Source organism: Camarhynchus parvulus, chromosome 14, assembly GCF_901933205.1.
Source record: "Camarhynchus parvulus chromosome 14, STF_HiC, whole genome shotgun sequence".
NCBI lineage: Eukaryota > Metazoa > Chordata > Aves > Passeriformes > Thraupidae > Camarhynchus > Camarhynchus parvulus.
The window spans coordinates 11,965,555-11,982,740 of record NC_044584.1 but is presented as its reverse complement, the minus strand read 5'-3'; the positions used below and the strand labels follow the sequence as shown (position 1 = coordinate 11,982,740).

At 43.1% G+C, this 17,186-nt stretch overlaps 1 protein-coding gene across 5 annotated transcripts in view; it reads left to right on the top strand.

The window, feature by feature from the left end:
• Nucleotides 1-17,186, top strand: part of XYLT1 (xylosyltransferase 1) — a 177,466-nt gene that overhangs the window by 26,306 nt on the left and 133,974 nt on the right. The window contains exon 1 of one of the 5 annotated variants that reach the window (XM_030957986.1): nt 453-6,191. The exons of the other annotated variants lie outside the window; for them this stretch is intronic. Coding sequence (XP_030813846.1) covers nt 6,150-6,191 — 42 coding nt within the window. The 5' untranslated portion in view covers nt 453-6,149. Of the gene's footprint in view, nt 1-452; nt 6,192-17,186 lie in introns of those variants that run through there. 5 annotated transcript variants of the gene reach the window in all.

Sequence of the window (17,186 nt, the reverse complement as noted above, 5' to 3'; positions counted from 1 at the left end):
CACAGGTTGTACAACCTTTAGCCATTGCAGGTGGTCTTGGCAGTTTTGAAAAATTCAGTTATTTACCAAGTGAATGGAAAACTGGAGCTGCTGGATGGCTCTAAAATGCTGATGGAAGGGTGTGTCCAGGAGTTCAGCAGCTCATTGTGTGTGCATGCATCATTCATCTTTGCCATAACCCAGTTGTGTTTCCCTGGGTTGCCAGGCCTGGTGTCCCCACCTGGCTGGGATCAGAGCCCCAAACCCATGGCCTGGGCTCTTCCACAGGAGATTCTGCTGGGGCAGCTGCAAGGAGGAGCAGCCCTGCTTTGTAGGAACTACTCAGTTGGTCATGTTTTCACCTTGATCACCTAAACACTGTTAACACTATTATCTTAACCCTGCCCTCCTTTTTTTTTAAAATCAGTTGACTAAGCCTGAAAGTGGAACTATGACTTTCATGCTTGAAGTGATATGGTTATTGCAATAAGGATTTTAATAAATTCACAGCTGGCTGTGGTTTGCATAGTGAGCATAAATTAAGCTCAGTGAGCTCTACTGTGTTACCTCCCTGACATAAAAGCTACATCAGTCAGAAATACTTAAATATACCCTGCAGAAATACCAAACAAGTCCTCTCCTGCTAAGCACTCTGTGTAGGTTGGTTTAATTTATTAATAAGTTGCTTATCCTTGTTATTTACTGGTACGTGGGCAGGCTGCTGTTGTGATTTTCTGAGCTACACAATTCAAATTGCTCTTGGCCACAATTTTCAATGACAGTGTATAGAATATTTTGAGGACCATCTGTATAACCCTGAGCTGGCTTCATGGTTAAAGTGGCTGTGGTGTGCCAGGTCATGTGTGACAAGCGGTACCACTGGCTCCCAGCTGTTGGTGTTGTTGGGAGGATATGAATTAGAACAGGTTATTTGATATTCTGTGAGTGATCAACTTAGCTCTTTTTGTATGAACCAAAGTAAGGAGCTTTTGCATTACATATTAAGGTGTAGGAGGGCTTTGCTTCTTTTTAGCTGGGGATCTTTTTATCACTTTCAGGATACTCTGTGATGACATACTTCAGACTTCTGCTCGTACTGATATTCACACCTGACAGTAAAAAAGACTTGTCATTTAGGTTGCTTGCCTAACACCACTGTTTTGTTTTGCACTTCTTTTTATTTTTAAGCACTAGACCAAGCAGGATGGGATAACTCTTGGTCTGCTGACTAGACTGGCCTTGCCTGTGGTTCCTTTGGGAGCAGAGCAGTGCAGAATGGCTCTCCTTCCCCACACTCCTGCCTTAGTGCAGATTGCTTCCACTCCTGCCCTGTCTAGTTACCTTCCACTGCTCTTTGCAACTTGTTCTTGATGCAGAAGTTGCCCAGAGCTTTGAGCTGTGGGTGGTACTGTCCATCCATTATCTGCATGGAATTTAAGCAGTGTCTGATGTCAGCTCAGAAATGTTTAAATATATTGTGGTGCAAAATGTTAGATCTGGTGTACCTTGTACATGCATCTGTTTCATGTTGTGAATTTCAATGGGCTTGACTGTTTGTGTCTATTATAAAGAGCTTGGAAAATACTATTCAAAATGTTATGGTTACACTAAAACTGTTGGTGGCCTCCTAAAAATTGAAAAGCAAATATCACCATTGTTTCATGTAGTGAAAAGAGAAAACTTTTGGCTAGTATTTTGCAAGAACTACAGAAAAAATGGTGTGTAAATGGAGACAATGTTCAGCTGGTGTCTCAGCTGCATTTTGAGGGCTGCCTCTCTTGGGTAGCTGCTATTTTCGGGAGTCAGTCCCAGCTTCCTTTTGGGTTCAGTCAAGTAACTTTTTGTCCAAGGGAAAGAAAAGCAAGGCCCTGTGACATCCATAACTGCTTTTAAACCCTCATAATCATTATTTGTTTAATTTGGCCGCCTCCCTCTGCAACAATCCCAGGTGTTGTGTCCCCTGGTGTCACAGGTGAGGGCAGCCTGGCAGGAGCCCTGGCTGTGCCCCGTGTCCCTGGGAGCAGGGTGCCTGCTGGCAGCCACACTCAATGGCTGGAACTGGGCTGTGAGGTGCCCTTGGAAAGCCACACTGCCTTGTGCTGCACAAAGAAAATTGCTGCTCCTTGGGGAAATAGCAAAGTCAGAGCCCTGGTGCTGATGGTATAGCGTGCCAGCACAGTGAGTGTTTGCATTCTCAGAGCTCTCTGCCTTGCCAACAGCAAGGACTGATTGTGCAGGACTAAAGGATTTGCCTTCAAGACCTGTTCTTGAGTTGCCATTAGAGTTTATTCAGTGCCTGATACTTTTTATTTTCCTTAGACACCATCAGCTGGCATATTTGGCTTTAGGTTGGAAGGAATTAGTTTGTAGTGGATTGCTGTAAAGTGATACAATAATCTCCCTGTTCAATAAAAGTCTGGTTTATGTGGCATTGTTTTCTTCCCAGGATGTACATGTGAAAGCAAAGAGCATTCTAATTGCTCTTACATCCCATGCAGTGAGAAAGTGGATTTTGGAGAAATTAATACAAAAAGCAAAGTTCCTGAGTAGTCAAATGGATTTATAAAGTGTTAAGCATTTCAAAAAAATACACTTTTATTGGCTCCTGAGTAGGTGATCAACTCATGTTACTGAATGTAGAGGTTTCTCTTAAAATTTCATTTTTAATTTTTCATGAGAAATTTAGGCGTAAGTCTTTCTTGCAGCCTTAAGTTATTGAAGGCATAAAGGACTTGCTCTGATAAATTCAGAGAAAGGTTTTCACAACCATTGTGATGCAGCATAGGAAGGAAAATAATCCAGTCCATCTGAAGTTTCAGGAGAGCACTGGTCATAAAAACATTGCAGTATGTCTCCTGGTGGGAAGGGTGTGGACATCTTTAATGGTCACTTACTGCAGAGTAATGCTCTGAAACAGAGACCTCCATATCTGTTAGTATAAACAGAGTAAAGGACTGTAATCCCTTAATAGTAAAGAGGCTGTATTTTGGTTGTATGGGGTAGTGCTGAGCACATCAGTGTTTGAATGAATGAGTCCCCGTGTTCATGGAGAGCAATGCTTCCTTTCTCCTGCTGTGAAGCACTTATTAATTATGTGTTTCAAACATTACTTTATGGTATTTTTATCTCCTCATCAGTGATCTTCTCATCTGGATCTTTCATTACTTCCAGAAAGTCATGGCCAGGATTGATGCAAGCCAGACCACCCTGGCCCCTGCTCCTGTCCTCCCGAGGGCTCTCTGCAGGTTTGAGCTCTTAACTGCAGTACTCTGAGTCATCTCACTTCAGCACTGTAACTCCTCCTTTTCAGGGCTTTGTGTATTACTTTTCCTCAGCTAGCAATCAAAAATTCAGAGGCTCATTTCCTTGCTTCCTTTTTCGGAAATGAGCTGTCTTTTTTAGGAGAACTTGAGGATAAAGCCCATCCATTACTATTTAAAGATCCTGATTAGCACGTGTTGAAGAAGGTCATGAAGTTTCTTAACCTTCAGTCCATTAAAACAGATCAGAAGGGCTGTGCATTAAGTTTCTGCTTAGCTTAGAACAATGGTATTTCTTGCTTACTGAGAAAGCTCTGCCTTAGACAGTATGAGCTCTGCTCCAGGGGAACAGGCTTTCTCCTGGCCATTACGGAGTGAATGAATGAATGAGAGGATGAATGAGAGGATGTGTTTGGTTGCTTTCAAAGACATCTGTGTAAAAAGCCAGTGATTGCTATTTTGATGATCCTTTCTTTACAAGCCTACCCCTTATGTCCTTTCCAAGGTCAGATGTGGTGACTTGCTCTTTTTTAATTGAAATTAAAAACATCCCCAAAGTCAAATTCTGATACAGATATGGTACATGATAGGCATGAGCAGTGTCAGCTCAAGCATACATGCATGATAGGGCAGGAGCAGTGTTAGCTCATATTCAAGCAGACTTATGGTTCACTTCCCCTGATATTTTCAGTTTATTGTCAATAAAAATAATACAAATAAATTAAATGTTTTCTTCTGATGGTTAATTAGTACACAGTTTTAAAAAAATAAAGCCATTTCCTTAGAATTGAACACTGTCAAAATTGACAGATTTTGCCGTGGAAATTTTGTATTTTAAAACTTGTTACCTCTCTAAAAATATAATTATTCTAGGAGAGAGGTAATGTTGAAAACCTGCATTATTTTTCAGATACAGGAATCTTGTTATTTATAGTTTAAGAGGTGTTTGATATATGCATTGACTTTCCTTAAAGGAACTGTTGCTCTCGGAAACTACCAAAAGCATGAGCTGAGGTGTGTTTCCTCTTAGATAAAGCTGAATTTCCTATCTGCAGCCCAGCAGTCACCTGTCAGTTGCAGAATTGTTAGGGTAAGGAATACCTTCTTCAGATTTTTTTTGTCTGAAACACTTGTATAATATTGCCATTAGCAATGTCATGTTCAGTAAATTATCTGCCTCTGACAGAGCAGCAGTGTTTATTTACGCTTTAGATCAGTGATGGCATCTTCAAGAAAAGAGATGTTGTACATGTACCAACTTCTTGTAATTCTGTTTTTTGTACTAAGCCTGGATGATCAGTCTGCACTCTTCTCAGAAGTTCTGGTTTGTTCCAGCAAGTAGGAAACTTTTCCTTATGCTTGGGCGAGAACCTGCCTACAACTTCCCACTAGTTTACAGTTTCTGTGTTGATTTACTTGAAGGTACCATGTCAGAAACTGAAGTATGTACTCCTCAGTTTTAGTTAAAAAATCAAATAAGTGAACAAACAAAACCCACAAACCAAACAATCATAAAGAAACAGACAATAAACCCAAACCTCTCCTCTGGGCATATGAGAGGAGCTGACTTTAACTGTTCTTCCTTTAGTTCTAGGTGAGTTTTTCAGTGCTGCTGAGGACTCAAGATGTTGGGAAATGCCCTTTAAATATGTAAAATTCATTCCTGTCTTGTCATATTTGCAATTTCCACCATAGTAACTCACTATCCCAGATCTGGGCACTGACTTAATCAGAAAGTGCCCATGGCCCATTTTTGTGACCAAAGGCACCCTGAGTGCCGGAGAGCTGAAGCTCTGTGCCTCAGTGATCCCATCTCAGTGGAGTCCTTGGCCATGGAGGAGTTCCTCTCTGAAACAATGACGTGCTCTCTGCATCCCCTCTGTCTCTGTGCTCTGTTTTCTTCCACTAACTGAAAGGAAGTCGTAGTTTCACAAGAACCTACTTGGCTTTCATTCCATAAGGAAGATAATTTGTTTTGTTTTGTTCTCTTGACTGGGTCAGCAATTGTATCATAAAAAGGATACAGCTGCAGTGATTCAAATCAATTAGCCAAAACATTTATCAAGGTGCTAAAGCCACGAAATCACACAATTGGTGGTGAAGCAGTAACAGCAGGTTTGCCTTTCATCTCAATACTTTTACAGGTTTTTGATTTAGAGAAGTAGAATAGAGAGTTAAATTCTTGAGCATAGGGATAACTCTGTAATGAAAACCTTGAGTGACCAGTGTAGTTGTAAAATATATATTTGCCCAAGCAAATTTTCAAAGCTAAGGAACACTTTGGGTAGTGGAATACTACTGCTCCCTTTCAGGGGTGGTGATGGAAGCTCTCAGGCTGCACAACTGTAATGAGATGTGCAGACAAGCACTGTCCAGGCTTGGTAACTTTCTGCTGCAGTGCTCAGCCCAAGACAGACTGAGAAAGGAGCTTCTTCCTATAGAATGTTCTACTTGCATTGTATTTGTATTCCACAAAGCTACAGACCATAAAAATGTAGGCAAGGAGTCAGTAGGAGACCAAAAAGAAATAGATTAATTTCAAATAGGAATCTAAAACCAGTTTTAAATGGTTCTGCTCCAGTGATGTCCCTTGGTCTCTTCTAATGTGTTGTGCAGGAGCTTGCATCTTGAAGCAGGCTACTCTGAGGTTTGGGTACTGTAGGTTCAGGCCAATGGCTGAGCCTTTATGGCTAAATTTAAATGCTTTTGTTTCTATCAGCCATGACTCTGTTACATGGAGGTCAGGTGCCTCTGTGCCAAAATGTGTTGATATCCTTGTGGCATGTCTTCTGCTCTCAGCATAACCTAAGAATAGTGTAACTGGGATCCTTAAGCAGCTATTGCATTTTTTTAGATTTTTTTACAGGTTTTACAGAGAGCCTGTATTAGCCTGTAAATTCAGATGCTGTGATGGAAAACCTTTCAGCCCTGGGTTCTAGATGCAACAATAAGGTACTTGTTTATATGGTTTTTCAATCTACATTCAGAGATGCTAAAAGTGTAGACAGATTTCAAATGATGATTTAATTGTTTACAAGTGAGTGTTTTCTGCAGCATACAAAAGAGATGAACTAATCCCCGAAGGCTTTTTGATATAACTTGAACAGATGATTTCCTGACATTGTTATATATCCTGGTTTAAGGCAATGAATAATTAGCTATTTAAGTTTGAAAAAAAAAATACCTTGAGAGGGAGATGTCAGCTGAAAAGCTGTCAGTAAATTGGGAACAGCTTTGCATGTCAAGTTGATTATAGCAATGAATAAAAGGAATTACAGGAAAATGAACCATGCAGTGTGCAGTTTTTAACTTCAGTCTCCCCACAGTTTCTCCCATCTCATTCTCCAGATTCCTAGGGTGCTTGTGATACTACCAAGCTGTGGAGTTCCCTTTCACAAAATCCTTTATTGTGAGCAAGTTTTTCTTGTTGTTTACTCTTCTTCCTCAATGTGCAATGACTTGAAAGTTTGCATTCAAGGATTTCCCCCCTCCAGCCCCAAGGGCCATTAATAGCATCTTTTGTCTGAGTTCCTGAAATCTGGAAAGCCACTTTTACACAGCCTCAGTCCCAGGCAGCTGCCTGGGGTCAGGCAGGCAGCTCTGCCCCCCTGCACATCCTGCAAGCTGCCATGTTTGTCCTCCAGTAACAGAGATTATTTTATGTTTTCCAAAGTGGATTGGATGTGACAGAGCAGTTGCTAGGTCTGAGCTGAATGTTTGTGAGATGATACTGAGCTGCAGTAAAGAGTTGTGGGGCCTTTTATTCACAGCCACAGCCAAAACCAAGCCGGTGCTCTTGGTCAGAAGGGGACTGTGGACACACAAACTAATTAGGATCTTACAAATCTGTTTCATTGAAGCAGATGGGAATGAATTAATGTTCTTTGAATTATTCAGCTTGAAAATAAAATTGTGCATCTGTATTAAGGATATGAATTTAGATGGGCTGAAATCCTCTGACACCTCCCAGTGTGGAGGCAGCGCTGACTGCAGTGCAGGGAGTGGAGATGCTTTGGCAGGAATCAAAGGGCTCATGTTCATGTTCTTACAGGAGCAGTTGTCACTGTGCCATCTGAAGGCCAGTGCAAAATGCAGCTGCTGTAGGGCCATCTGGATGACAATTGCTATTTACCAACACACAATACCTGTGTGATGTGTGCAAGTGGCAGATTTTGCCTCTCTGTCATCATTGGGACTGTAGTGAGCCAAAGCAGTGCTGGAAGCCTCTCTTGGCAGAGGCAGATGTGCTGGTTATGCAGAGGTGACTTATTGAAAATAGATTGCAGATGGTGTGACAGCAGTGATGCATGGAAGAGGGATTAGAGGGAAGGAAAAGAAGAAAAACCTGGAAATTAAGGATGGAGGTGGGAGGTTCCTCACTGACTGCTTCCCCATTCAGGCAGTGAGCAGCTCTTAATAAATATTGCACTGCAATACTGCAACCCTTTCTTTTGCCTGTGCATGTTTCTTGTCATGTCATCAAATGTGTGATGTGGAGCAAGGTTTGTTTAAGAATGGTTTGAAATCGTGGGGTTTGGGTACTGTTATTGTGTCCCATCTTAGTCCAACGTGTTGGCTTCAGCTCATCATTTGGAAATAAATGATCCTTTGGGGCTGCAGTGATTTCCATGGTGGTGCAGCACAAGTCCAGCAGCGGTGTGCACCAGGGTAGGGTTCAAACCTGAGCTCCTACAGTGTATTACTAAGCACTTGGCTGTTTATGAGGGGCTTAATAGCATCACATGAATGGATTGGTAGCTAAATGAAGGATTGACTAAGCTAATCTCTGTGAGAATCCTCTTTAATGAGTTAATGAGGTGTTCTTATGGGCTCCCTACACACACAGATGCTAATGAGTTTTTCTAACTTACCAAGTGATGAAACTTGGATCTGCATCCAGGCTGATAATAAAAATGATGGATAGGTTCTGTTATTTGGGAAAAATATGTTTTAGTTCTGGCATAAAAACTGCAGAAGGGAGCCAAAACTGCTGTTCTACCTGCATGTTCTTTATCTTTTCCTGTAGCTTATTGATAAAACTCAAAGTCTAGTGCTAAACCCTCAATACTTCCAAAGCTGAAAATCAGCTGCTGTACTTACAAAAAGTAAATTATGTATTTCATCCTTTAAAGATCAATGTTACCAAATTCTTTTGTTAAAAGTTTCATTCAAATTTTTCAAAAAGTTGTTTGTTTGGTCGGGATTTTTTTGGTCATATCTGTTGTTTTGGGTTAGGAGTTTTTGTTTGTTTGTTTCTTTAATTTTCTCCTCCCCTGTCTTAAAGATTGGAATGTAGTAAGTTCATGCAGAGGAAGTGTCTGGTCCCAAATGGATTTATCAGGGACTTTAATCCATAACCCCACAATTTTTTAAGCTGTATCAGGAAGATCATGGTAACACAAGTTGGTGGGATTTAAGGCATTTTTGTTATTTTTAGTGGTGGGATTTTCTTTTCCTGGCTGTGTTTGTCTGGGAGGTCTCAGCCTTCCTCTTGTCAGTGCACTCCTGCATTCCTGATGTGTGCCAGGGGCTGTGTTGCTGCCACACATCTCGTTTGGCTCTTGGGCAGCAGGAAATGCTGTTGATTTCAGGGTGGCCAGCAGGGAAGGAGATGTGCAGCGCTGTGAGGGCGATGGATGGCAGGCTGCTGTGGCTGGAGCATGCCAGCCCTGCCTGCCAAGGATCTGGGAGCAGGATCCTGGTGCTGGATGTGTCCCCTTCACCTTCCAGCAGCCTTGCACCCATCAGACACAATCGAGCTTTAATGCAATCATCAGATTTTGTTGGCGTGCTCTTTAATCCTCGTTCCAGGTCATTAATGAATTTGTTCAATATGACCTCCCCTCAGCTCAATACCGTGCCATTTATCATTATCATTTGTTTACAGTCCTGCAGCAAGTTCTCAATTCCAGTGCTGTGCTTGCCCCTTCCCAAGTCTTTTTGAATTAATTTTTCAATTAGGATTTCGTGAGACACATGTGCTGTCCTGAAATCCAGGAAACATGATCTCCTCTGTGTTCCTTTCATCCACTGATCTCTAACTCTATCAAAGAACAAATAAAGCAATTAAATTTGTCTGGCAGGCTTTATTCTGTATGAAGCTATATGGGCTGCTTCTCGTTCTATTACCCTCATGATTTTTAGCTGGATTTTCTTAAAGCTGATTTTCCCTTGCCTTTCCCTTTCCCTCAAGAAAGACCCAGGGCTGTTCCCAGCCTCTTGGTGTCCTCGGTTTATTCTTTTGAAAGATCCTCCTCATGAGAATAGCAGGATGGAAAGGCTCAGGGCAGGACCCCAGCTCTGTGCCAGGCTGTGCCCCTCTCTGGGAGGGCCCAGGGTTGTTCAGGAGGGTTCAGACCTGGAGCTGCTGCTCACAGCAGAGTTTGGTGTCTCCCCAGTGTGGCTGTCACTGAGAGCCGTGCTTTGCTCTGCTTTGAGAACAGGGACTGCAGGGGTGTCTTTTTCTGTGGGCAGTGCCAAATCTGGTGAAAATGTGCTTTCTTTTTGTTGTTGTTTTTTGTTGGGGTGATGCCAACAGCACTTAAGCTGGCCCACCACCGTGTCTCTCTCTTTTCCAAGTGCTTTGATGTGGATTTCCAGCTCGATTACCTGTGATAGCTCCAAGTGCAGCATGCAGCCCTTGTGCTGACTGGCTGATTTCTGTTCACAGCCCCCCTCAGCTTTGAAACTGGCCCTGCCCTGTTCTCTTCAGCTGCTCCTTTAACTTTGGAACATGTTCCTTACTGTGCGGGCTTTAATTTGCTTCTGGTAACTTACTTGTCTGGAAACTTCAAATGAGCCTGATCTTTAAATTTGGTCAGGGTCCTCTTGCTGATTTTTTATGCCATGTCCTGTGTCAGATAATATTCAGGCAGATTGTTCTCATAACAGATGCTGACTGGAATGGTTGTCAGACAGGACATTTTTTCCCCTATAAATGCAATGCTTATACTCTCAAGTGAATTAGTGTCTCCTTCCATTTGCTTTTTATGTAGCTGTTTAAGACACTTGGTTACTCTATAAATATAGACTCCTGCAGCTCTATTAAAATGTTGCATGAGGACATGTGTCATTTTTTTTTCCCTTTCCATCACTAGAACTACAAATAACCCACATCCATGAGTGTAATTACACTCAAAATCATACCCAGGCAGTACCTCCTGGGGTGCCCTCTTGGAGGCTTCCAAAGCAGCATCTGCTGGGGAAGTGGGCATGAAGCTGTGGTTCACAGCAGCGAGGGCGTTTGGGCTTTCAGAGATGAGCCGGGGCATGGGGAAAAAGATCTTTGTCAGCAGCATCCGGTGCACTTTGCCATCTCTAAGCAACCCACTTATATTGGTCCATTAGATTAGTGCTCCTTGCCTTTTTACACATTTGCATTTCATGCTGAAATTCGTTTGCCACCTGAAACCAGCGGTGCAGTTTGCTAGAACAACTGAACAGTGCAGCAAAGCTGTGGCTCCTGCCAGCTCTTAATAAATTATTAAGGAAAGCAGGACAGTTGACCCTTGCTGTGAGCTGGTCAGATGTATCATTCTTAAGCACAGATTTGGAAAGTGGTGTTGGAGCAGCTGTGCTGTATTGAGGTGTCAGGCTGGAAGATAAGTGTGCCTGGAGTTAATAAGTGCGAACATTAACTGTCTGTCACTCGTACCTGTGAGACAGCACGTCTGGCCTGGGGAATGACATACCCAAAATGTCAGAGCAGTGCTGGGACAGCAGCATCTCGGTGGCCAGGCATATTTTACAGACATCTGGGGAAGCTCCTGCTGCTATCAGTGTGTTGCAGTCACTGGCCCTGGCTGTGCTCACAGGTCTGTGCTGAGCTGGCTGCAGCAGATACTTTTCAGGTGGTAAAAGACACTGAAGATAGGAAGAATTCCAGCGTCATTTGTAACTGGAACAGTAATAGACAGAAGATTCAGCGTGTGGCTTAAATGTTCAGTAAGATGGTATGGATTTATTTTGGGTAATGGTTTTTATGGAGTAGCAGGGAGTGCTGGGCTATTTCTGGGCACTGGCTGTTATTGTAAGCTAAGGAGTAGTAGGTGTTGCTGCAGCTTAGGTTCTGTAAATGACTACAGTCCTCTGTACAAGTCCTGCAGACAAGAGAACAGTTTTATCTTTACTGGAAAGCAAGGAACTAGAAGATCTTAGATTTGACTGATCTGCTCTTCCATGCTGGATAAGCATGCGATTGTTCATTTGGGAGAAGACACAGACCCTCAGATTTTTTGGCTTTGAAGGAGCTATACAGATTTATTTTACTAGCCAAGGATTAGAACAGTTTGTACCAAAGCCATCAGCTATTAAAGGCTGCAGTTGTTTCTGGTGGTAAAATATCCAGAGCTGGGATAGACAGGGGAGGAGAGGTGGTGGGGTAGCCCTGTATGTGTGGAAGTGTTTTGAATGTCTAGAGACTATATTTTGGACTCAGGGGTGTTGCCCAAGACAGTACTTTTATAGAGCAGATCTGCATCTTAAATTTTGGTGGGTGTTCTGGATTAAGATGCCCTCCCATTCTTTGCAGCTTCTCAGCAAACTAGTTGAGAAAATGATCTTGAGTAAATACATTTTCACCCAGCGGTTTGTGTTTCTGGATCAGTTCTGCAATTTGGCTGCACAAACAGTTCATTTGTCACAATTAAGGGCTGGCAGAAGCCACGTGGGCTCATGTTGCTGCTGAAGAGCAGGTTGGTTAAGCTGTGCACCAGTGAGGCTGTTGGCAGCGAGGGCAGCTCGGTGGTTTGGAGCAGCCTCTGCACGCTCTGGTGGCCGGAGAGCTCACAGGAGCTGCAGGACCACCCAGCACCTCTGACTGGGGTTGTTCCACATCCACATCTTGTCACTGCACTCCACTAGACCACCCTGGAAATGCTCACTCTTTGCAGCTTCTGATGGTGGGCAGTGTGATGAAAGTCAGCTCTGCAAGACCATTTTGTGGTGACTGCAGGATTTCCTGTAGCCTGCCCTGCAGCTCGTGCCCCAGCTGGCAGGGCTGGCACTGCTGGGAAGTCACTCTTCCCCAAATAAGCCAGCATGTGAGATAGCTGGTGCTGCAGAGGCAGCTGCTAATGTGACTTGTAGCTAAGGGTTACCATTAAGGTTACTGAACACTTCCTGTAATTAGAGGCTGGGTTTCAGTGCAGGGACATGTCTGCAGGGAAACTCCGTGCCTTGCTGCCCTGGTGCTGCTCCAGGGCACTCGTGTCACTGCATCCTCAGGGTGTGTGGGAGGTTACCTGGCTGGTGCTCCCCCTCACTGGGGGAGAGGTGGCAGGAACTCAGGGGAATGGCACTCCAGGCAGTCCCTCCAAACCCTGTTGTTTTGTTTTACTTTTCGTTTCTGTGAATGTACAAAAGTTTTGAGCCACATTTGAGTGTAGGATAAAAACCACAGGTTGGCAGGCTAACAAGCCTTTGGGTCATAAAATGAGTCAGCAGAAGAGACCAAGTGACAGTGCCCTGGGATAGCTGTAACCCTCTAGAAACAGCACTGCCCACACAGGGAGCTGCTGTTGCCTGGTCCTGCCTTGCAGGCTGCAGAGCAATTGGAAAGAACATGTGAAATTCACTTTCAGGTGAATATTTTGTATTTTTGTCTGAACCTGTGGTTTCATGGGAAGAAGTATTTGGTGTTGGTGCTGGCATTTGTTACTGTTACTTGCCTTCTCACCCTGTCCTAACTGCTGGTTCTTCCTTGGTATCCTCCTGCTCCTGTCTTTGCTGGCCACCTCTGCTGCACCAGCACAGCTCTCTTTGCCTAGTGGCATGAGCTGACTGAAAGAACTGATTCAGCTGTAAAGTATCATAGAACAAATCAACAAAACTAAAAAAATCTTTACAAGTCAGTTCCCCTGTGTGTCTCGGGGTCCAGCTGCACAAAACCTGGGAAACTTCCTGCAGTGCAAGTGCTGAGGTTCTGGGGTGAGGGCACCTGTGACTGGCACTGCTGCTGGGGGCCATTGCCTTGTGTCAAGTATCACACACATCCATGCTGCCTCCATGGATGGAGAGAAGTGACTAGAAATGAGTGGAAGTGACTCATCAAGTGTAAAAAATCCTGTGGAGTTTCTGCCCCACTCAGCAAAGCTGAGCAGAGCTGCACTGGTACCAAAGGTGAGCAGTCCAGGAGTGATGGGAGGGGTAGTGAGCAGGAGGTTTGTGTGCAGGAACAGCTCCAGTGCAGCCAGCAGCACCTGGAGTCTGAGCCCTGGGCTTTCCTGCATCAGGCTGAGGCCATGTGTGATTAGCAGATGGAGTTACCATAGTCAAACCTGGTGTCTCTTCAAACTGCTGGAAGAACATCTTTTGTGGCATGGGGCAGAGGCATGTCTTGTGGTCAAGGTCTTAGACTTTGCAGGTCTCTCTCATATTTCCCACATGACTTTGGAATACTTGGTTCATTTGTCTGTACCTCAGTTCCTCCAGCCATTCCTATCCTTTAGTTTTGTTTTGGGAAAGTTGCAAAGTATTTGAAAACATGTCTATTTCCTTTATGGGAGTGAGACATGAACCCATGATGAAAGACACAGTGGCCAAACCCCAGAGCTGAGTTGCTGTTCTCAGTGTCACCTTTCAATAGTAAACAGAATCTTACCCTGATCAGTCTTTAGAAGTGATCAATGTGTCAGGCTGTTTATACAGCACTGTCATAGTGTTTACACTCCAGTCCCACTACAGATTTCATTTGATCACAAGCACTGGAGATTAATGATTCACAGCACTTGAAAAATGGCAGTCTGAAATTTCAGATGGGATGATTGCTGCTGCCCCTGGGGTTTAGTTATCACAGCTCTTGTGGTTCTGTGTCAGGCTGCTGAAACCTGCTAGAATTAAAGTGGAACATACACAGACCAACCAAAACTTTGCCTGGAATGGTGCCAGTTATTCTGCTGTTTTTCCTGAGTGCTTCTTGTGATAATTTGCTCTCTTGCCTTTCATTAGCAACTAATGATCAATGAGGGCAGGCAGGTTGGACAAAGCACAGAGATTCTACCTTTAAAAAAGAAGCGTGTACCCTCATCCCTCACATGTGGGCTATTCCTGGGCATATTGTCATCCATAACTGTGCATCAGGCCATGCACAGGAGCTGGAGGAGAGCTCTGGGATTTACCAAAATATGGCATGTATTTGGCACTAGTGATAGGCAGCTGATTTTAAGAATGTGCCTCTTCCTGCAAAAAGAGTGAGTCTTTCTGACTTTGGGCTTGAATTTTAAAGTTATTTTTTGCTGTTGAAAATCAAATTTGACTGTATTTATGTCCTCCCACTTTCTTTGTCTTCCTCAGTTTCCTTATTCCTTATTATTCCTCAATTTCCTTATTATTCCTTATCCTTTCCTCGCTTCAAGAGGAGAATTGGGATGTGTTCTCTGCAGTTGTGTTTTGGGGACCCTCAGGTTGGCTCCAAGAGCTGTCCTGGGTGTACCTGTAACTGCACAAGTGGAGTGGGCAGCTGGGAACAGAGTGAAAGAAAAACTCTGTGCAGGGCAGAGGTGGCATCCAGAGACATCCCAGCCTCATCCCTTTGTTGCACAGTCAGTGGAGTGCAAGCTGAGAGGCAGCAGTGTTGTACATTGAACTGCAGTTGGGAGACGGGTCTGGGTTTTTCACTATCGCCATCTCTAGCAATTCTGCAAAAAAGTGTGAGCTGGGCAAGGAGTTAACCTGGATTGTTCATACTTTTCCCCATAAAAGTCAAGCTTTTTCTCAGATAATTTGTAAGTGAATGTGACATTTGAGTGTTGTTTGTTCTAATGATGGGGCAAAACAATCTCCCTTGCAATGCTGCACAATGGTGACTGCACAAGTGAATACAACTCACCACAGCCAAGTGAGGGGGGAAATAAACAGGAAAAACTGTGGATCACAGGCCCATGCTGATGCATGGTGAAATAATGCCATTCAAATCCTGGTTTATATTTACAGCTTTCATTGGCCAGGAAGCTTTGGAAATTAGTAATTAACATAAGAAATCCGTTCTATTCAGGAAATATTGGACAGAGCTTGTCTAGCTTTTAAATAGTCTGAAGCCTTATCTCTTACAGGAATGCCCTGATCTTTCCAGGATGTTTTATACATACAGTAGCTACTTCCTCTTATGGAAATACTGTCATTTGGAAGTGAACAGTGCATGTTGAAAAAGCTTTTGTCTGTAGTCAAATTGGCACCGACTGAGAAAATCCAGATGATCTCCCAAAGGGGAGCCTGTGCAGCTGAGCTGTGCTTTGTTACAGCACTATTTTGCTTTTTGTATTTAAACACACTTTGTATTCTGTCTGCCCCACACACCTGCTAGTGTTGTGATCCTGCTGTTATGATATAAATGTGAGTGGCACAATGGAGGACAGTGTTGTGACCAAACTAGCATTGCTTAAGAGTCCAGCTGCAAAATGGATGAGTTTATCCCAGCTAAGTCTATGTGAGTGTTGCCCTCATTTGTTTTAGAGTAAGGCAGTCCAAGGACAAGAGTCCTCTCACCTCGTCTCTCACCTTCAGACGATTTCTTTCCTCCTCTGGCTTAGCTGATGACATGATATTTGAATTTCATTGAGGTTTCTCAGTTTCCTTCCACTCTTGGTGTCATTTGGCCAGTTGTCAGACAATATCTACTACATCTGTGTCATAATGGTGCTCTGGTGTTAAATGTAACCTTTCATCAGCCTCTTCTGAGTTAGCAGTGTGACAGAGGCAATCATGGGCTTTTCCACCTGTGCACCCTGTGCTGCCTGCCCCATGGCTTGCTGAGTGGAGCAAAGGTGTGTCAGGGCTTTCAAGGCCAATTTCCTCCTTAAACTTTTTTTCCTGGGTTGATAGCTTGTTTTTCCTTTAGTATATTTATACTGATTATTAAAAGCTGTTTTATAGGCATAATTAAAAGTAACAGAAATATATAGTTTCTTGGAGGAAGCCCACTTTTTTTTTTCCCATTCTGTGATTTAGCCAAAGTGAGAATCACAATGGCTCCAAATTCAAAATTAGTCTCAGGAGCCTGATAATCTGATAGGCAAGAATTTTCTTTAACGAAAAGCGTCTAATTGAGACAGATGTGATGGATTTGAGAGAGCACCATTGACCTGGTTCTGCTCTGTTAGGCTTTCCAATTAAACAGGATGTGGAGAGCAAGACCTTGCAGAGTAATACCTGGACCAGCAGGACTGAGGTTTTAAATGTTCCTTATACTTTAAAGGATGTGCTTTTAAAGATTTTGCCTGAGTGCTAATCCCAGAACACTAATGATGGAGTTTCCTACAGGGATGTTATCTCTTGCTAACCTTTTAATTAACAGGCTAAATAGACGATTTTGTGCTTTTGTGTTTAAAGTTTTTAATGAGGTTTGAATCCTCTGGCCAAGCTAAGCTAAGAGTTCAGATTTTTGACACCAAGGAAGACGCCAGACTGCAAAAAATGTACAGTGCACTTGCATTATAATGTGCAGAACTGGAGAGAAGCTTTAATTAGGAGGAAATATAATGGAAAACAAAATAAGCACAGCAAACTGCAGCTGTTGAGAAGAAAAATTTTGTCAAGGATGTGGCCAACCCTTTCAGTATCAAGTCTTGATCAACTTTCTGAAAAGGTCTTAATGCCTTGAAATTACAGGAGCACCAGTCAAATATTAGTCTGATCTAAAACCAGTCAGCTGTAATCAAGGAATTGTAAAAGAGAATCAAATCAAAGATGTCAGGGCCTGCACATGACCTTCTAGTATACTCCTGTTACTGCAACTTTTTTTGCTCATCCAAATATCGTAGAGATTCTGTAAGTTCTGTGTGGTTTCCAGATGTCAGGAAAAGTGGTAAATCTTAAAAGAAAATTTAAAAATAATCCTGCCATCCTTGTTGAAGAAGGTGTGTTTGTTCCTGATATCACTTTGGACCAATAACAGCTCAGAACACCTTCTTTTCCACTATTCCAGAGTAATGGCTGTTTCTGTCTGCTCTC